The sequence below is a fragment of the Nicotiana sylvestris genome, chromosome 4, assembly GCF_000393655.2.
Source record: "Nicotiana sylvestris chromosome 4, ASM39365v2, whole genome shotgun sequence".
NCBI lineage: Eukaryota > Viridiplantae > Streptophyta > Magnoliopsida > Solanales > Solanaceae > Nicotiana > Nicotiana sylvestris.
In genome coordinates, this window is record NC_091060.1 from 157,839,337 (window position 1) to 157,860,918 (window position 21,582).

General features: G+C 36.3%; 2 protein-coding genes across 3 annotated transcripts; one reads left to right on the plus strand and one right to left on the minus strand.

The window, feature by feature from the left end:
- The first annotated feature begins 680 nt into the window (after positions 1-680).
- On the plus strand, positions 681-4,587 carry LOC104235440 (uncharacterized). Its single transcript, XM_009789201.2, has 2 exons — positions 681-1,069; positions 3,853-4,587. Exons 1-2 carry the CDS (start codon positions 899-901, stop codon positions 4,216-4,218), a joined length of 537 nt encoding a protein of 178 aa, XP_009787503.1. The 5' UTR covers positions 681-898; the 3' UTR covers positions 4,219-4,587.
- A 2,441-nt stretch (positions 4,588-7,028) lies between these two features.
- Positions 7,029-20,602, minus strand: LOC104235441 (kinesin-like protein KIN-4A). 2 transcript variants are annotated; one of them, XM_070172309.1, is made up of 26 exons: positions 20,172-20,602; positions 19,265-19,411; positions 19,008-19,157; positions 18,063-18,316; positions 17,337-17,515; positions 17,136-17,260; positions 16,345-16,381; positions 15,210-15,301; positions 15,016-15,123; positions 14,770-14,883; positions 14,370-14,457; positions 14,085-14,197; positions 13,382-13,480; positions 13,177-13,290; positions 12,977-13,093; positions 12,822-12,902; positions 12,444-12,515; positions 11,006-11,084; positions 10,765-10,814; positions 10,577-10,674; positions 10,373-10,471; positions 10,009-10,230; positions 8,733-8,886; positions 8,334-8,480; positions 7,925-8,235; positions 7,029-7,455 (listed from the first exon to the last, which is right to left on the minus strand). In XM_070172309.1, the coding sequence occupies exons 1-25, from the start codon at positions 20,292-20,294 to the stop codon at positions 8,008-8,010; spliced, it is 3,090 nt and encodes a 1,029-aa protein (XP_070028410.1). In that variant the 5' UTR covers positions 20,295-20,602; the 3' UTR covers positions 7,029-7,455; positions 7,925-8,007. The 2 variants fall into 2 exon arrangements, with proteins under 2 accessions (XP_070028410.1, XP_009787505.1); XM_009789203.2 differs by having other exon boundaries at positions 10,991-11,084.
- Between the last annotated feature and the right edge of the window lie 980 nt (positions 20,603-21,582).

Consider the following 21,582-nt stretch of genomic DNA (forward strand, 5'->3'; position numbering starts at 1 on the left):
TATCTTTTCCCTTAACCCCTGAATCATCATCCATAAGTTTTCTTCTCTTTTCCGCATCAGAAAGTGTTGATTCTTTCGAAGATTTCTCAAATTGGGCTTGTTTCGATGTCGGGTAACCCTCTTGTGAGTTGTTGAATCAGCTATTGGAGATGAAATTTTGAGTTTTCTGGTAAAAGCATAACAATGGTGATTATTTCTAAAAAATTAGTAAAGGGAAACAGAAGAAGCAATGTACTAGCGAAAATCTAACAACTTTAACACTTATCACAACTTTTTGGAGCAAAAAAATTTAAAAATTTCGCGAGATAATTTGAGAGAGAGAGAGATCATGGTTTCTGAAATTATATACTATACGGTGGTCTTGTGAGAGAAAGAACATAAAGTAGGAGAGAGAAAAATATTACTCAGCGTATTTAATGGCTAAACGGTAGGGAGTGACCATAAATACATAATTTGCTATAAAACCTAAAAGATAGCTGTAGAAAATAATATTTTAAAAGAATATTTATTTATAATAAATAAGGTGTAAAATTTTGCTATAGGAGGTAAAATTTCCTAATTTTTAGGCACAAAGAAATGAATTAATGCGTCACTGGACTGTAGTTTAATTGGGCCTAGGCGTGAAAAGCCCATAAAATAAAAGGCCCAATAAGAGAACAATCAGCCGAGGGGATGATGATAGAAGAGCCGAGGAGGAAAGACGAGTGTTGGGGGTGGGAAGGGGCAAATATTCCAGAAATTGCTAGAAACATCTGCTTGTCTCTTCGCCATTTCTCTTATCTTCATCTCTTTTTACTAATACCTTCAATCAAATACCAACCCTTCAGTACAATAAGAGTCAGAAATAAAATACTCTTCAGCGACAAAAGTGCAGATCGCAAATTGCAACTGAAATGCCATGGACAGTACGGACACTGACATGATGGAGGCGGAGTCCGCGGCGGCGCCACCGCAACCTCCACGGTCACAACTGCATTCCAGTTCGGGCAAACACGACGTCGTTAGAGGCATGCTCACTACTGCTCGCCAGCTTATCGATCAAGGCAAGCCTTCTCAGGCTCTCCAAGCGGTAATCTCATTTCTCCCTACCTTTAGCCTCGTCTTCTGAAATTTTATATGATTTTAAATTCTTTATTTGACTGGAAATGAATGCTAACTGTCTCTTAATTTAACTATTGAGTGAGCGGTGAGTTTTTATGTAAATGCTAGTGTTGTTTTTTGTGTGGCCATTTTTAACAGACTTAATTTCACTTTTTGGTTTATACTAATTTTCATGATCATATTCACTATTAGGTTATTTTGACAGAAAATTTATTCTTTATCTAATAACCAACTATAAGCTGATTTAATCTAATCAATTTTTTCTTTAATAATCAGCAATCTAAATAATCTCAGATACTTATATAATTTAAACCAGACAGACGAAGTACACTGTAATAACTTGGATTTAGCTGACAATTCTAGGCTACACATCCTGACATTCAGGTGTCTCATAGGATTGGCGTTATGAAGTTGTGTAGATTTTACAAGAGTATTTTTGAAATATGTAAGAAAGATATTCATACCTACCTATTGTGGAATGTGAGATACACTATCCTGTAATCATTGTCAGCGAAGATTCACTAAGAGAGTCTCCGTTGATGGATAAATAGATTGTTAGACGTGCTAGAATTGACACTTCATGGACAACTTCTAAGAGCTTAGCTGAATTCTTATTGCCTGTCAACTCTGTTGCTTATGTCAATGAAGGGTGAGTACATGATTAGTGGAGAAATGTAACGTAGTTAACATGCTAAGATATCATTAAATATTTTAGTGCCGGCAGTGTGAGCTTTTTTATTGGGATGTCTCAAACAGTTCCAGTATAACTGAAGTAGCAATCTGCTACTCCATACTGTGATGATATACGATTCTGTAGTAGACTCTCTGTTTCACTGCCTAAGATTTAAGAAACAAAAAGTTTTTGTAGTGGTGTTATTGTAAAAAAGATACTCTAGTGGTGTTATTGTCACCTCATAAACCTCCTTAGGTTTGAGGCCTAATTGGTATGATCTAAAACTTTTTGATAAGTGTTACTATTAATTATTCTGCATTTTACTGTTCAAGTCCATTAGCTACCTCACATAGATTTTGTGCATGGATGTCACATTTCATGCACAAGCCACTTTTGCCAAATCCTTTGAAGTATCTCTTAATTGACAATATCGTTGACAACATTTCAAACGATTTTTTACAAATGGCTTCATGCATGAGAGTTATGGACAAGTGGCTCAAGAGATTAGCGAACTGGCTTCATGCATGGGGTTACAGACAAGTGGCTTCATAACATATGGCATTTGTTATGATAAGAGGCCGTTTCACAGCTAATAAATAACTAGTCGAAATCCTATTATTCTGCAATCATAAGCGTCCTTCAACAACTCTTGTACGCCTGGTGTTTCTTCCTGTGATTTTTTTCTTCAACAAACTATTAACTGTTCCTGTTGTTATTCCTCTTTTCTGACTTGCTGAATTGTTATTTAAATTTTGTTGCTCCTACTGCCTCATAGAGGCAAACTTGTTTAATCCGGGATGAAATAGTTTCTTTGATTGTTGAAAGCAAGGAAAAATATTGACAATATTTATATATGAGGATTCATACCGTCAACCCCAACTTTGTTTGGGACTAAGGCGTAATTGTTGGTTTTGTTATTGCTATTTATATATGAGCAGATATATGTGGAGTTTGTGTCGTGTTAGACACTGTCCTAAAACAGGACGATGTCTAGTATGACTCAAGCTCCTTGTTATCTCCTCATAAATAAATAACTATTTTAGTGTCATTATTTATCACTTACTTATTTCAGCAGTATGAAACTTCTCTCAGGATTAAAGTAGCCTTCCTCTTATGGAAAAAGGAGTACCCGAACATCAAAATTTAAATAACAGCCAACAACTTATGAGTGGAAAAGAAGAAAAGATATAGTAGCTAAGCATTTGTATGGAGATTAATTGTATAGAAAATAAGGCTAAAGAGAGTAGATATTAGGATAAAGTAATAATTCTGATGCACGAGGAAGCCATAATTAGGCCAATTTTTTGTATGTTCATGAAGGAGTAAAAATGGGGTATTTATAGGAAGAGGAGATGTTTCTAACCATGCCATTTGTTATGGTTACATGTTAAGTGGCAAGACACTTGATTATGTCCACTTGCCACTTAGCAAAACATGAAGTCACTCATCCATATACATTTTCCACTTAAACAAATAGCTTATGCGTAGATTCACCTTCAAGCGCTTGTCAAACATCTTTTACATTTGAAAAACTGGGCATGAGAGAGCTGTTGAAGGAAGGCTTATGAGTGCGTGTGATTGCAAATAATGTAGTTATGATTAGCTAATTATAGGATGTAAAATGGTCCCTTGGCATGACGAGTGTCATAGGCCATGAAGTCACTTGTCCATAACATACTTGAAGGGCCGGACTACAAAGGTCTATTGTGGCGCAACCTTGTCCGGACTACAATCTTTTGAAATATTGGTAATTTAGAGATATTTCAAAAGATTTGGGACAAATGGCTTGTGCATAGAAATGTAGCATCCATGCGTAAGATCTATTCTAGGTTGTTAATGGCCTTGAACAAATGGCTAAAGGACCGCTTACACTTGGCAAGATAGAGATTGATGTTAAGGTGCTTTTAGCAGTTAAATGGACCTCATGACTCTGAGTTGCAAAAATTAGTGGGGTATACCCAATTAGTTCTGTACCATATATATATTCAGATTTTTCACTGACATTATAGTGTTATGAAAAATTCTCATTTTCCTTTTGTGTTCATGTTAATCTTGGTATTAATTAAATGCGGTAACAGGTGGTGATGGCCATGAGAACCAAAGGCGGTGAGCAAGCTGTATTTCAAGCCCTGAATCGTGCTCAGGAACTGTACAGAAATAAAGTACAGGCAAGTGTGGCTGCAGATGAGCTGGCTTCTTTATTTGCTGAGTGTGCCATTGCTGAGGCCATGCCTCCTGTATCCCAACCGTCTGAACATAATACAGTGGATAAACCAATTGAAGTAGATGTTGATGGAATGTCAATACTAGCTGAAACTGGCAGAAAACAGATAATGCTTGATGCATTCTCTGATGGAACCAGCTTTGTCTGCTTACACTGTGGGGGTCTAGTTAGCACGCACCGCAAAGATGAGCACTACTCATTCTGGTGTTGCAAAATGTGACATAGTTTGCTACTTGATTGGGTTACATCTCCTTGCTCGGTCTTGGACTGAGTGCTACATTTTTCATGTCATTACTCATCATGAGAGGCTTATATCTCGTGCATGGTGCTTGTGCACCATAGGTGGTAGTTTCTACTATATACATAACCTGCTCTTGGTTCCAGATGTACTCTCCTTAAAGGCAAGTTGCTGTAAGCGTTACATGGCCAATTTGGTGGCTGAAGTTATGAATGCCTGAGGTAGTACTCATTACTTAACGTCATATGGTTAGATATTGGTTACAGCAAATGTATTCGGTTCTAGGAGTGTGTTTGTGCACATTTGTGCTGTTTAAGATGTTTTCAAATAATACGCATGTCCCTTGTGTGAGCTTGTAAGTTATGGTTGTGTCAAACTTAAAGGTGTCAAAGGGGTGGGCCGGGCCCGGTCGGAAAAAAAGTGACCGTCCGGTCACCAATCCGGGCCAGTTACTGGTTTTTCCATACCGGGTTTAATGGGTTCGGGCCCATCCGGTTAAATATTGAACCGGAATTGGGTTTATTTAAATTTTTTTTTTGTATTTTGTATAACTATCGTAATTTATATTAATATAAAGTAAAAATATAAAACAGAAAAACAATTTTATAAAAAGAGTGTTTGAATAAATTTCAAAGACTTTAAAACTCTTATATTTGAAATATTCATTAGGAATTTAAGATAATACAATGAACATGAAAAAAATATAACTTATAGTATAAATCTTATATTGGATACTTAAGCGCTATAATAACTTGATATATAAGGATAAAACTTCAAAGGCTTTCATAGTTCCATTTCAAATTTTCATTGCATAATAATATTTTAAATTAATCTAACAAACTAAAACATTAAGCATAAATACGTCTAATAATTTTAAAATAACACAAATTGTCTCAAATCAACTTAAATACGAATTTATGAAGGACACTCAAGACAACTCTTCATATGCCTCCTTAAACAGCTCGTGCCCACCCACTTTAGACGAAGATTTAAGACTTGACCACAGTTCTTGTACTTTACTTTGTGAACTTCTTCATTTTCTTCTACCACCTCAAAGTGTTCCCAGACATATGAGTGCACTCTAGAAGCACAGGGCATGATTTAACTTGAATTGAGAATTTAAGTTTGAGAAATGAGAGATGAGTGAAGAAATGAGGGGGGGGGGGAGTGTATTTATAGTTTTTCAAAGGGCTAAATTAGTAATTACTTAAAGTGTTATTTTTAAAAAAAAAAATTACCCAAAAACGAGCTATTCTTGCAAAATATCTGTTGGCCATTGGTCAAATTTGAAGCTGACGGTTGCCAACGGTCAAATGGATTTAAAAAATATTCAGAAAATAACCGTTGAAATTATCCAGGCTGGTCCGGTTAACTGGTTCAATAGTGTTTTCCCTTGGTCGGAGTTGACCGGTCTGGTTTACCGTGAAGAAAAATGTAAACGTCCCAACCCCCTAACCCCCCAAACCCAGCGCTACTCGGCCCCATACTACCGGTCTAGGTTAATACCGGTTTGGGCCGGTCCGGAAACAGGTCAACCCGACCCGTTAAACACCCATAGTCAAACTTGTGCTTAACAATTTTTTCACATCTGAAGATTAGCATACTGGCCTCATTTGTTTTTTTAAGATTAAGACATCTGAATCTGAATATACATATGAATATTAAGATATGTATTAAGATCTGAATACTAAATGATTACGATTATTTGATTTTTAATATCTGAATGTATAAACTTTATCTTTATTTGAAAATTAATGAACATAAAATTCAAATGAAATATTAATTAATCTAATATTCTATCAATAAAATATATAAAAAAAAATTAAAATATGGCAGTTGCTGGTGGCGATGGCTAACGATGGTGTTTATGAATGTCGACTATAGCCGGTGGTTGGTGGTAGGTTTGGTTGATGATTGTGGTTCAGGGTAGTAGCTAGTGGTGACGATTATGATTGAGGATGCTGGTGGTGAGTGATGATAGTTAATAGTGGCGGAAGGTGGTAGTAGATGTGATTGAAGAAAATGGTGGTGGGTAGTGGTAGTTAATAATGATGTGTAGTGTAGGTTATGGTTGTTGATGGTGATGGGGTAGTTAGTTGTGGTAGTTGAGGTGAATGAGTGTTGTTTGTGTTTGAGAATGATGACGGTGGGAATGATGCGGATGATAGGTGGTGGTAATCGATTATGGTGGCGGCTATGATTGAGAATGATGGTGGTGGTGGTTGAGTATGGTGGCGGTGATGGTAGAATGGTGGTAGTTGATAATGGTAGGCGATGGCGACAATTAACAATGGACATGGATGATAGCACTTAATGAAATTAAATCTTTGTTATGAATCTTAATCATACAACATATTCGGACCCATTAAGTGGTTGTGAAGTAAAAAAAAACAAACACATTTAATGATTAAGATCTGAATAATTAAGATTCAGAAAAAACAAATGCACTTAAATGTCTGAGATCTGAATGATTAAGATTCAGACCTCCATTAAGTGGAAACAAATGAGGCTGCTATGCTGGTATAAGTAGCATGACCCCCAACTTCCAGAACATATCACCAAAAGAAATGCAAAATACCCTCACTCTAACATAGCATTCCATTGCAAATGCACTCACGTACACTGCAACTGGTTGCTCGTTTAACTAGCTTGGTTCAGGTGAAGAGACAAAAGAGGGGGGGGGGGGGGGTCTCTATAAGCTATGTTCTCCATAAATACATAAAGTGAAATGTTATTACACTACCATTTTGATACAACAAGAAAAAGGGACCAAAAGAAGTAAGTCCAGCTGCTATAGAAAATGCTGCATATTTCATTATACTTTAACCAAAATCAATGTTGTGCTTACACAATGTACATTACACAAATTTATCAAGAATGACCAAAACAAATTCAAACAATAGGATCTTTTGACATGCTTCTGTGACCTGACGGAGGAATTCCTTCAAGTTTATGTTATTTGCCAAAATGTATACACAAATCTCCTATAACTAAAATCTACTGGCAACTTCACCATCCACTTTCTAAGTATTGTTCAGTAATTACTGAGGCAATCCTAATGTAGCTTCAATATATTCACAAGATGCTGCTGATGAATAACCACAGTTTAAAAATTCAAAGATCTAGCAACTCCAACTAAACCACTCCTTTAAGAACACCCTAATACCAAAATCCCCTCCACGGCTCGACCACTTGAACTGCAACCTGCACATATAATACCTGTATTGCAAATGGCATTAACCCATGTTCTTGAAAATAAGTTACTACCTAATAAATAGATAAAGGCTCAATAGATATAGCAAATTGAAGTGCGTCTATGACTAGGCAATTTGACCTTTATGTCAATGCTTCTCGTTTTTTACATTTTCCCTTCAAGTAAGAAACGACAGAATTTTATGCTTCTTGATAAACCATAATATAGCTCCCAATTCACTGTTTATGTTGCAATGTTAGTTATCCAAGTTAAGCATAAGTGTGGCCACGCGTCGGACACTCCTACTGTAATTTATTCCTTGAATAAATTTTTTTTTTGTCCATAAAAAGGACGAAATGCTTCCATTACCAAAATATGGGACCATGTGAAATCAGTCAAACGAGTGTTCATTTATCAATTTTATGGAGGCAAAGGCAGTTAAAATCTCAGAAAATAAGAGACAAATCACAGTATAATTAAAAAAATAGAACTTACCAGCACTTATTTCCAGCTTCTTCCTGTACCATGTGTTGGGGTCAAAAGAGATCAGAATAGAATATACAGTTGGCATGAATAAGCTAGTGACCATTTCTGCACATAATATCTGGCAGAGCCTGGGTACGGGGCCGTGATCTCATAATTGTTTCATCACTGTGTCTAATCCACTCAGAGAGTTTCCAAGGTTTTTGCCACTTCCATTTGAACTGTAATAGCCACTGATGATGACTTCTCTTCCACCTCCACAGCTTCCCACCTTGTCCTGCTACTGTTAATTTCTTCATCGTCAATTGGCCTAGTGGCACCATCTGCATCATTAGAGCTTATTATCAGCCATTTTTGTTAATAATGGTAAACTTGAGTTCGGCAACTGTCAAAGAGGTAGGAAAAAAAACATTAGAGCAACCTTTCGTGTTTGATCTATAAAGGCTGCTGCCTCTCTGACTGACGCATTAGCAATGCCAGCTGAATATTTGAGCTGTTTTTGTGCTGGTACAGGGATTGGAGACGGTGGACCGCTCATCTCATCAACAAATTGCTTGTTAGAGATAACCTGTTTCTCATGGCAACATCATCAGTATAGGGAAAATGTAAAACATAAGAATGTAATCCATTCTGATCTTGTAACTACAGTTCAACAGTATGCATAAACATGATGCACTTAACCATATAGCACGCAGACTCAATCAGGCATTTCTTTCAAAACTCAAAAAATATTACTATCTAAAAGCCTTGCATGTTTCCCTTAAAATAAGATCTAAAACACTTGATATATAATCTGGGACTAAAGAAAGTAAAATCCTACCGAAGCTGGGGAAGCCAATGCATCTTGAACAGCTTGCTTAAGCTCCTTTTCAACTTCCTTTCTCCTGATTTCACTCTGCCGCAATAGACCAATGAGTTCTTTCATCTGCTCTTTCATTTCCTTGGTCTCAAGTTCCTTCTCCCAAAGTTGGCATCTGGATGACATAATGAGGGGTTAAAGCAAAAAAAATCCCGCGGGCTGCCGCAAATAGAACTAAATGAGATGTTGCTTCTTCAAATTTGTTTTTAGTTAATAGCTGGACGTCATGTCAGAAATCATCCAGAATTCATATGCACTTTGAGGTAGAGACAGTTATCCCAAGCTATGTTGCTCGGATACGGTTGCGGGTGTCCGACACGGGCGCAGATCTAGAGATTGGATCCTTCAAGATGTAAATTCTAAATTTCGGGGATACAGATCCTAGTACGGATACGGGTGCAGGGATACGTCTAAAAATAATTGAAAAAATAAAAAACATAAAAATATCTCTAAATTATGAAAATTTTGTGGAATATTTACGAATATCTTGTAAAGTGTGGATTTTTTTTTATTCTCAAGTTATAGATAAGTAAATGATTGATTTCCTAGATAAGGTATGCTATTTTCTTCAAATTTACCCTAGATTTGGTTCTGATTTCGGGAATCAAATTGTATCTCGTCTCGAATTTTTCCGTCTGTCATGGTCAAAGTACCCAAAATTGTTTGACCACATCCGGTACGGATCCCATACCCACACCCATACTAGTTTCGTGTCGACACGGGTGCGGCACCTAAGGTGAGCAACTTAGACCCCAAGTACCATATGAGATAGTGTTCAGTTGGGGTATCGTATGCACTCATTCCTAAGGAAATCTTCCAAGGTTCTGTCTTCCTTCCTTTTTTTTTTTTTGAGTGGAACTTTTTTGACTGGGATGATGTGGAATTTTACACTTGTGTAAACATATGGAGACTAAATGAACTCTCTAAGGTAAAGACAAGACCTGCTTACCCTTTTGGAACCCGCTTTCATAACCTTTCCAAGATACAAAATCTTTTTGGGTTGAAAACTCTCACTACTGGACCTAAGCAGTATGCTCCTAATCCACATTCCACAGCTAAGCTCAAAAGACCTATCTAGTGTTTCAGATAGTTTTAGTTGCAGTAGACCTTCAGTTTCTCTATTTCCTTTCGCAATTCCTTCTTTAATACAGAGCATAAAGATTCTAGTTATTTCTACTTATCAAGCTTCAGATAATAACAACTCATACTACAAGATGCAAAACACATCAGCAGATACCTTGCATCAGCAAGAGAATTGAACATATATTGGAGTAAACTTTTTGCATCCCCCATTGAGCGGAGCTGGTTCCAACGCCCACGATTGCTGAAGGCACGCTCTCGTTCTTCTGCTTCTGAAAGTTGTGAAGCCATGGCAACTAGAGAATTGGATGAAATGCTTAACATATTCTCAAGGGAAGCAATTCGTGCCGTTCTAGCATTTGGCGACATTGAAGATGCCCTGAACAGATAACCATGAATAGAAATCCATTACACCGAACTTGCTTTAGTAGTTTAATGTAGTTAATGCTCTTCCAGCTGCATTTTGGAGAATTAAAGAATCCACTATTGGCTGAAAGATAAGAAGAGTTTAGTATACACACCTAGAGAAACCATTTTTACCCCTTGGAGGACTCAGTCCTTTTGAGGCAAATTCATCAACTTGTCTCAACACTGCTAGCTCTTCACCCAGTGCAGCTCGTCTGAGATGAAAAGAATCAATTTTAAGAAATTCAAAGAACATGAATTGTTGAGTGTGTACACATTAAGAGAAGATTTCTTTAGGTAAACTAAAGTTTATTACATACACTTGACTTTGCTTCTCATACTCGTGACGAACTTCATGAACATTCACCATCACTTCAAGCTCATGATCAAGCCAACGTTGCAATGATTTCTCATTGCTCTGAATGCAAAAGATACTTGAGTAAATTCTTCGATCGAACAGGTACAGAAACAAAATCCATTAGAGTCCAAAAGAGAGCTAGATTAGTACCTGTCCATTTGCTATGTGGCCATTGCTAGTAATGTGGCCATTGCTAGTAACTGCATGTTAAACACAACATATGTAAAAATGAACAGTTAAAAGTTCAGAACTTAGTAGAACTTCAATGGAACTTTATATGAGAGCAAATTTCTTGATACCCTTTATTATAATTAGAAACAGAAATGCACAGTGATCCACAACAAAGGCATCAGATAAAGCTCAATGCAGTGCAAACCTGAGTTTTCACGACCTGAAGATTTACGTGCTTCTAGCAATTCTTTCAGTCTCTTGGTTGCCATTGCAGCCTCCTCTGTCTTTCTTTGAAGAACCTGAAATAAATCCATGATGTCATATACAATTCAGATATTTACTGTGATCACCTCCTTACACGAGCTTGACTCTTGTCCACATTATTCTAGTAAAGCCACCAACTTATGTTACCCACTAAATCAATGCTGTCAAATGTACTATAGCCACAATATGAGCAGGAGGGGTACAGATAGATGTTCAAGTGGCTGAATTTTTTCGTAAAGGATAACAAAAATTGCCACTTACACACAGGGGCGGATCTACGTTGTAGAGAGGGGTGGCACGCCACCCGCAAGCTTCGGTCGAGACAGTGTTTATGTTGTATATACATATATGAATATGTCTATATATTTAATGTGGCACCCGCAGTAATAAAACGTAGCATGATGCCACTGGCAAAGGGTTAAGGATTCCGCCTAAATGATGGGAGTTCGAATTCCACCTGGGACGTTTGTGTGTTCTGCCTTGGTTTTGCTCTTTTTGGCTTGAAGGAAATGCACTTCTTTTATTTCATATTTTTCTTTTTGGTAATTGTTTTTAATTCATATTTTTCTGTGTATTTCTCCCTTTTTTTAAGGGAAAATACACATTTTTATATATATTTTGCTCTTTTGCCTTGCTGCAAATATACCTTTTTTTAAAAAAAAAATATCCTGATTTGCTATTCTAAATTAATCTTAGTTAAATCTTTTTCTGTTTAATTAATTCTTGACTTTTTCTCTTTTTCTTTAAGTATTAGTCCTGGGTATGTGCAAGTGCAACCTCCATATTAATAAGTACTATACAATTTTAACAAATGACATAAATATTAATAAAATGGTTTTAGATAGTAAACTATAAAATAATAAAAAAAGGTTTAGATTTTAGAAAATGATGAAAGTTGACTATATTATAGTACTCTTTTAAATTTGTGTGGTTATTTTGATATTTCACTAAGAAAACATGGAGTATTTGCAAATGTAAATAATGATGTCATCATCGAACGTCTTCAGAATATAAAAACTTGAAGATAATTGTAATTGAAAGATTTATAACATTAGTAATACTTTTGATATTCTTATGATTTGTTCCAAGTTCTCATAATGATACATTTTTTTTTTTTAATTTGAACAAAAACGATGAATAATCCGAATCGAAGCTCAAAATGGATCAAACCGGCCAAATTTTACCCTATTTATTGGACAGTGTAAATAGCAATATGTTTACGTTCAACATAGTGTGGCACCCGGAACTTCCAAGTCCTGGATCCGCCTCTGCTTACACATCCATTTCATGAAGTACGATTGAAGATTTTTAAATTAGACTTTGGCCAGCAGATTAAAACTGCTGTAGAAAAATGAAAGGCGATGCAAAGACAAAGAGGAAAGTAAAATGCTCACCATCTTTTGTCGCTGATTTAAAGCTTGCAATTTATGTCTCTCATACTCATTCCTTCTCCCTTCCTTCCTTAACTGCATTTCAAGGAAATCTTTTTTGATAAGGTCCAAGGAAATTATTGTTGGTTAACAACATAAAGTAGAATTTCAACCAGAATTAATTGAACTTGCCTCAACAGTAATGGTTAACAACATAAAGTAGAATTTCAACCAGAATTAATTGAACTTGCCTCAACACTAATGCATGAATATAATACTCTTATGAAAATATTTATAGTACTGAAATAGCAGAAAAGTCATCCCTTTCAAATAATGACCCCCCCCCCCCCAAAATGTTACAAGACGAAGAATGTATGGGAAAAAGTAATAGCAGCAAACTACCTGCATTAACTCTTTCTCCCGAGATGCCTTCCATTGACGAAATTGTTCAGCCTCTTGTTTAATCTTATGCTGCAATTGTACCTATAAAAGGAAAGAACATAAGTTGCATATAAGTGGTAGAAAGGGTGTTAAGCAAACGAGAAATGTAAACCAACCTTTTGTGCCTTGATTGATTGTATTTCATCTTGCAAGCGCTTTGCTGCGTCATCACTCTTCTGTTTTTGCTTTAAAAGCTGAACCTGGTTCTCTTGTTTTTTCTTAAGATCTTGTATCTGGTCGGCAAACATGTTTAAGATATTAGAGTTAAGCATGATACTCATGGCTATACAATGGAACATGGTACAATTGGGCAGACCTGTGCTTCAAGGGACTTTAGTTTCTGGGAATGCGTGTCTTGCAATTTTAGTGCTTGTCCATCATTGTTGGCTGCAAGGTTTTCAACCTCAGCTAATAATCTATCTCTCTCTTGCTGCATCAGCAGGTCAATTGAAAAAGGGAACATCAGTTTGACAAGCTCAAAATGACAACGTGCGATCACATTTTCATTGCTTTTCTATTACCTGCACCGCTCTTTTCTCCTCTTCAAGTTCCAAAAGTTTCTTTCCAAAATGTTGCTTCAGTGCCATGGTGTCCAAGCCTCCATAAAGTTTCATTTCAGACTGAATTATTGTTGCACAGATATATATGTCAAATCACCACATGCATCAAAGATAGGAAAATGAGCAACCATAGAAGGTTACCATCTAAGAGAACTGCACAGCCAAGAGCACTATCCCATGTTTAAATTCTATATTCGCAATTAATATTTTTGATGAATAACTATTTCACAATTAACTGCAAGGCATACCAAAGAAGAAACATCTAAACACGAGTTTACTAACAGCAAAAGCCAAAGCATTAATAATAGAAGTTTAAAGTCGCTATTGCAAATGCGAAAATCAAGCAAAGGACGTGGAATCCCTAGTAGCCTCCCTGGTCCATGTGAGAAGGGGGGGGGGACAGTAGCTAACTTCAAAGCACTTGAAAAGCTGTAAGAACTTCCCAAAATCACTATGTATTAGCCCAATTTTAGCTTTGCTGCTCCTAATGGATATTGTTCTTAACCACACTGATTAATGATGGGCGTCTTTAATGAATGCTAGCACTTCCCTTTAATAGGTTAATCCCCCCCAAAAAAATATGCACAGGAACAGACAATTTTAAACGATAACAAATTGGTTTAATGTTAAGAACATCTACTTTGCTATCAAGAGTCTGCCTTACCTCTTTCTGCTCTAAGCGCCTATTTAACTCATTCAATTCTTTGTCCATTGTGTCTTGCAGGAGGGTATGTTCCCACTCCTTTGCTGCTTCTTCATCCATATCTCCTGAATCACCTGGCAGTACAGAGACTGGCTCCAAATAAGAATACTGAAACCACTTCAACATTTAGATTTTAAATTCTTAAGACAATGAAAATTGCTTTTCTTCCTGAAAACATCCCAGTTCAAACATAGTCATCGGAATATATACCTCGTAACCTAGTACAAAAAGTTGAGAGTGACGCACCATTTTCATTCATTGGATAGTCAGATGACTCTATACTTTGCAAGCCCCTTTTGAGGCCTTCGCTTTTTACTGAAAAGACACCATTAGCCTGAAATAGAGATGAAGAATTTGTTAAGCAAATAAGTTGGATGAGAATTCCTCTTCTTTTTTTTTTGATAACCGAGACAACCCCGGGGACCAGTGACTCATTGTTCGAAACTCGGTGGATAATGGGCCCGCCCCACTACCCTTCTTCGCTTAAACACCAGTTACCAGACTTTTTGTCTGTGGTAGCGTTCGAACCCGTGACGTGCGCCTAGCCGCCTACTAAGCCACACATCACAAGTTGCATTCCTGCCACTAGACCAAAGCCCTGGGGGCTTAAAATGGCTTCTACAAGTGAGGGGAGCTCAATGTATACCTTCACTTCAGTTCCACATTGCTCAGTGCCAGAGCCTCTTCTGCGGTACTCATGCAGTTCTCTGCTTAGCTCCTCATTACTAGCTTCAAGCCATGAAATCCTATCCTTGAGTACCTAGACATGAAATTTCAAATTGAGATCTCCATTGTCATTTAGTGAAGACTGAAGATGATCCAGAGCTTTATTTAATATTTAATTAAAAAGGTAGTATGCTGACATCTACACCCGAGCACAACAAAAATTTACCTGAATCTCAGATGAAGCACCTCCCCCACGGGCACAGAGTTCTGCCTGCAAATACTCTAGTTGTTGCCGCATCTTCAGCATCTCACTAGATACAGGATCTCGATTGATCTGGACATAATTTAAGGAAAACTACTTAATTCTTGATCCAGAAATGATAAGAAGATTCATGAAATAAGGTTTGTCACTAGACTTACAACTGGCTTGTTCTGAATATTGCGAGCCCGATTTGCATATTTAAGAGTGTTCAAAGTTTCTTCAGCATTTATATCAGCAGGACTAATGCATGCTGGAAAATACATAAACCATAAGCAAGAATACAAAAGGAATCTGCTTGTCGCAGGACAAGGCATGGAAACATCTCAAAGGCTGGCAAGAAAGAAGGATAACAACTCTAATTAAATAAGATACAACTACTGATTGTTACTTTAGATAAGCTTTAGTTCATTCTTCCAAAGACCACTTTTATTTCCTTAGATTTTTTCTCCTTTTAATTGATAAGGTAAGATGTCTTCATAAAATTGTGTTATCATGAGCCAGATAAATACACCTCATGAGGTGTGCCAAACGCACGTGATTCCTTATCGTAATCATCCACATATCACCCACCCACAGCTAACAGGCTTGAAAGCAATACAACAACAACAACAAAAAGAACAACAACAACAACCCAGTAGAGCTGGGCTCTAGGGAGGGTAGTGTGTACGTAGACTTTACCCCTACCCTGGGGTAGAGAAGTTGTTTCTGATAGACCCTCGGCTCATCTCAAGAAGATGAAAAGAACAATAGATGGCTTGAAAGCAATGAGGGGAATTAAACAACCAATTTGGAAAGAAGTTAAACTGATGTCAAGGTCTGTGTTCAATATCATAATTTACCTAGAAGAATAAAGAAGAGGCTTTCACCTAAATCTAAAGAGAAACCAAGCTTGTGCAAGTAATTAGAAAATGCAAGCTTTGCAGTCTCCGAAGCAAAAGATCTCTGAAGAGCCACTTCATTATCCAGTGAACAGAAACAATTTAGTGTAATCAACTGCTGCTTAAATGCTAAAACTGTGACGTGCATTCATGATCAAAGAAATCAACTAGAGCGTTCATTTCGAGAGTGACAAACTACTTATTAGAAAATCTGTTTGGCAGTTTAGCATGGTTTATTCTAGGTCCAGAAGAAAGTATATAGTTAATATCACTAAGTCACGGTCACAATGCTTTCTTTGGCAAGACTTAAGAGTGTAGAAAAGTTCAGCAAGACTGACACACATAATAGGTTATGCACTATGCTATTCACAAACCATTCAAACTAGAAAGAATAAGGGGTTAAAACTGGAATTACCAATCATGACTGTCCGACTGTTACCACCAAGTGAATCCTGTCATTTGCCAAAAACACTTCATTAGAAAAAATAAACAAATAACTAAATAAATAGACTATAAAATCAACAAGGGAGAAACAAAAAGTCCAAAAAAAAAAATCAACTTTAAAAGATGATGATATTACCAAATCCTAAAATAACAAGGCGCCCTAATATTGTATTATTGCCAAACTCAGCCCACAATTTTCGCAGTGTTCATTTTCCAATTTAATTCCTTTCCAACGAGATGACTTCTTCTTTTATGTGATAAATTCTCCAGTGAGAAAAACTTATAACTAAGGCCAGCTGACATTTTACTATTACAATAAAGAGTACCAAGGAGCAAGGATTTCGGGGAACCTTTCAATATTAGAAATCTAATTACATCACAGGAAAAGGATTGGACTTATTCAGATTGGATGTTGGAAAGATATTCAGGAAACTATTTATTATCAAGATTGCATCATAACTATCAACAAATTGGGAAGCATGAGGTGCCCCTGATGTCAATGACCATTTTAAGAACAAACAGGAGCAAAGATAACTCATTTGACCAAATGAGGCAAAAGCTGCTTTTGGATTACTTTGATCAAATGAGTTCTCTTCACACCCGTTCGTTCAGAGCTCCAACATATAGCACACAAATGAGGAGATGCTCAGACAGAAATATGAAATGTTTTTCCCAATTCTTAGATCTGGTTCTCCTTGTGTTTAATATTTTAGTGACTTGATGAAGTATTGGAACAACCTAAAACATGGAACCATGTCAAACCTGCAATAGCCGGGTGAGTTTACTGTCTCGATAAGGAACATGGACACCTTCTTTCCGCTTTTTCTCATCCCCAAGTGCACTAATAACATTTCCAAGTGCAAGAAGGCCTTTATTAATGTGAACTCCTGTGGTGGACAAGTAGGTCAATAACCGACATGAAAGAGACACTTTCAAAGACAGCAAGAATGTTAAAACAAGAACCTTCTTTGAAACGGAGACCATCTGATCCCGTTCGTTTTGCTCGCTCTGAACCAGCAAGATCTACCAAATGCAGCTTGGCACAAAGATATTCTTCAGTCATGCATTCATTGCTGTGGCCGTCATTAGAACTAGTCTTGCGCATCTGCTCCACTGTAATGGTGAATATGGCATGAGAGCGACTGAAAAAGTGAAAACAAAAAGGGGATAAATATTTACAAATAATTTAACAGAAAGAATGCATCTTTCACGAGTCAATACTCGGTCCTTCAGGACACAAGCAACAAAAACTGGATTTAAGGACTCTCCCTATTAGTTTGCTTGTATTCTTTCATTCGTGTTAATAAATTCATGTGTCAAAGTCTTAAGCGTTTAAATAATTTCTTTCTTAACAAAGGACCAAGTTCATTTGTAAATTATCAGAACATTATAACTATGCTTCAGTCTCAAAAAAGTTGGGGTCCGCTACATGAATCCTCACTTCTTCATTTAAGCTCAACTCATATCGTCATTTATATGCACAAAAGTTCACCGACACTTCCACCCAACCCCCCAAAAAAAGAAAATTAAAAAGAAAAAAATTAATGTCAGTTTTTTTCTTTTTGAATTTAGGAGTTTCATGTGAAAGTATATCATTTTTTTTTTTGAGATGGATGAGAGTATATCATGTTTCAGACCAAAATAAGCGAAGGAGGAGAGAGTACACTATACAATTAACTAGGTTCCAACCTTGATTGGTTATTCATGTTTGTACTGCCTGTGGCCCTGCTAAGAGATCCTTGCTCCAGGCAATCAGCCATTTCTTTGAGTGTTCTCACACTGCGTTCGGTGGATCCTGCCAATGTAATAACACCATTTGAAGATTCACGAATTTGTATTGGGGGTTTCCCAGGAATAGCAACTTTTCCATTGTGTCCATTTGTTGTCTCTGATCTGTTAACAGAAATAGCATCCAGCAAATCTCGTACTTCTTCTTTGTGTATCTGGAAAAAGAATTATCTTAGTAAAAATGCTGCATAAGTACTGTCACAAAGTATGTGTAACATCACTCAAATAAAAAATATATCTGGTCAATACAAAGAACAAGATGATAGGGGGAAAAAGTTAGCTTCTAGAAATGATGTTTGATCAGTCTATAGGTTCCAAGTAAAGAGAATTGAAAGCAGACTATTGTATGATGCTGCATTGACAAGAAACTACATATTTGAACAATTAACACAAAATCCAATATCATCTAACTAAAAGAAATCGGGAAAATGCATAATCCATGAGCAAAGTCGATCCTGTGCAGAGTTGCCAAATGCAGCATGAATTTGGACTTGATGTACACTTTGAGTCCATCATGGAAGTATAACCCTACTATGGCTAAATCCTAATAGAAGCCTACGCCCTCAATTAACAAAGTCCCTCAGCTTTCTTATCAATTAGTTCTTAAGTGATCTTAACTACACCAAAAGAAATAAGTGCATCAGTTTAGGGAACATAAGAGCTATCTACTAGAACATTGAGGATGCTTCGGTTTCAAAAGCAGTTTGCTCGGACAAATACTCGCCAGGAACTGAAATGCTTAAAGCATCAACAAAATGAAAAAGGAATCACAGGAAAAATTTTAAGGGCATGTGTAGGTTCAGTGAACTTAAAATAAAACAAAAGAAAAGAAATGAGTTACTAAACCTCGATAAAAGACACATGCAACTGGAATTCTGCCTGATGCTTCAAAGCCTCAACCTTGTTGAACAAAGAGTTCATAACTTGGGGAATTAGTCCAGTTTGGAAACCATCTTTGAAACCGGTGCCCATTGTGTATGTTTTCCCCGAACCTGTCTGCATTGTATTGAAATGTAAATTGAAAGAATATGGAAAAAAAAAGCCTGAATTTAACTATAGCTTCTATTACAGACCTACACTTCTGGTATACCAAAATGATTTACCTGGCCGTAAGCAAGAACGGTGGCATTATAACCTTGGAACAAACCATCAACAAGAGGAGCCACACACTCCTCATACATGGCAGCTGAGGGAGAAGCAGTGCTCCCGTAAACATGATCAAAAGTAAAGGAATGTGTTCCAATTTGCACCTGCAAGCCCAACCAATTATCAGAAGTGAAGGTCATTAGAAAGCAGCAGCATATTAAATTAATTAGGATAAAAGAGACTGAAAAGTGGTAATTATTAATTATCAATATGGAGAAAGAACTCAGTCCAATCTATGAAGTTTAAGCTTTTTACATAAACAAAAATAGTGGCATAAGGGAATTAGTTCACATGCATGATTCTTTTGGAAAGCCTTAATCTTTACCCAGGTGAGTTGTATTGCAGTTCCTATACAATAGAAAACTACAAAACTCAAGAAGAAAAGTCAATTGCAGATCCAAATGAAACAAACAAAAAAAGTTTAAGGAAATAGGATTTTAGTCCATGTATGAAACCCTGATAGCACCAAAAAAAATAAAAGTTCATTTTCCCCAATTTAGAGCCACACTTGAAACATTCAAACAAAAATTAAATCCTTAGAGTCAAGTCCTTTTCACCTTCCCTCTCCTCACCCCACCCAAAATGTATTAAGAAGAAAGAAATCAAAGAAAATTGGATTAGCATTCTTCAATCAGGCAGATGGAATGTTAGATTCTTCGACATTTTTCGTCACAAACTATCAGAGTAAAAACTCCAATTACAGAAACACTAGGTTTAAACTAAAACATGCAGAACCCATAAGGTCCATAAAAAGCAATTAAGCATAAATTTTTTAGAGCTTGAGTATCACAATAAGATCCAGATCTCCAAAAAATCTCCAATTCAGTCCAAAAATGCTAAATCTGAAGAATCACATTAGAGTACCTGAGGCTTGTTAGGGACGACAGAGACACAATCTTTACAACCCTGAAGTTTCTCATCTCCAATGAGTGGCCTAATATGAACTGCCACTTTAACACAACAATCCTCCCCATTAGCTGCTTCCATAAGAAAATTCTCAAGAAAAGAAAATAATACAGTCAAAGAAATGGAAGTGGGAAAAACAGTTAGAAGAAGAGAAGATTGTTTTTTCACGGAATTGGAAAGGAAGTATTAAGAGACCAGAAAATGATACAACAACAGCAGCTAATTGAGTCGGTGAGGAAGAAAGAAAGCTAGTTATTCACACTTGGGAAAAAAAATGTAAGAAGATTGAGAAAAGGGTAGTTGAGGGAATAGAGAAATGAAAATGGGTGTATGGAGGAGTATTTCAGAAGATGGAGATTGTGACACTGGTTGAGTATGTGTGCGTGTGTTAGTAGTGTAACAACTATGACAACTACCACTTACATAACATCTTCTTTCTATTTTCTTTTTCTTTTCATTTTTTCCCTTTTTGTTGTTTTATTTTTAGCTTAATTATAGAAAGTACTCCATACCAATTACAATAATGCAAAATTTTCACTTGTTGCGTATCTATAGCAGTTGTACAGATTACATAACATTTTGCCAAGTAATAACACACACTTATTATACACAGATAATAATCATTAAAGATTATGATTTATGATGGAAAGTATAAGATTCATTTATCATTAAATAGAGTGATTTCATGTTTAATGGTGCAAATACGAATTGATTAGTTTCGGATACCTGACACCAAAATAGAAAATTAAAAAAAATATGTTACGATTATCAATACAATCTAATTGATTATTACTCCAGTTTTAGATTATAATTTGGTCTTGATATGGAGAGTTTCCTCTTATTATATTATAGGTCAAAATTCAATAGACAACTTAATCTGATAATATAATTTTTTTTATTACTACAACATGTGACGGCATAATTTTTAAGTAAAATAATATTCATATATATATATATATATAAAATAATTTTTAATGATATATATGAATTTTTTAAGAAAAATTGAATTTTATTTTTCTCTTCTTTTTTAGTTGTCTTGGTCTTCACTACAAATAATGCACAGAAGCCCAGACGGTTAGTCAGGAAGGAGTAATGGCTTCCAATGCTTAACATGTCAGAAGAGAAGACTTAAGAATCACTCTTTCCGAAAATGCCCTTGGCGGCTTTCGCGACTTTGCAACGGCTTCTTACTGATTTCCCGTCAAAAACAGTTGTCCCTTCTACTTTTGGTCGTTATTCTATTTACACTTTTGCCCCTTTTCTCTTTCTTCTATTTCCTCTTGATTTTTCTTTTTAATTTTAAACTATTTCATGGCCAATATACAAGTATGTATCACGTCTAAAAAGAAGGACAGCGTTCTAATAGAAT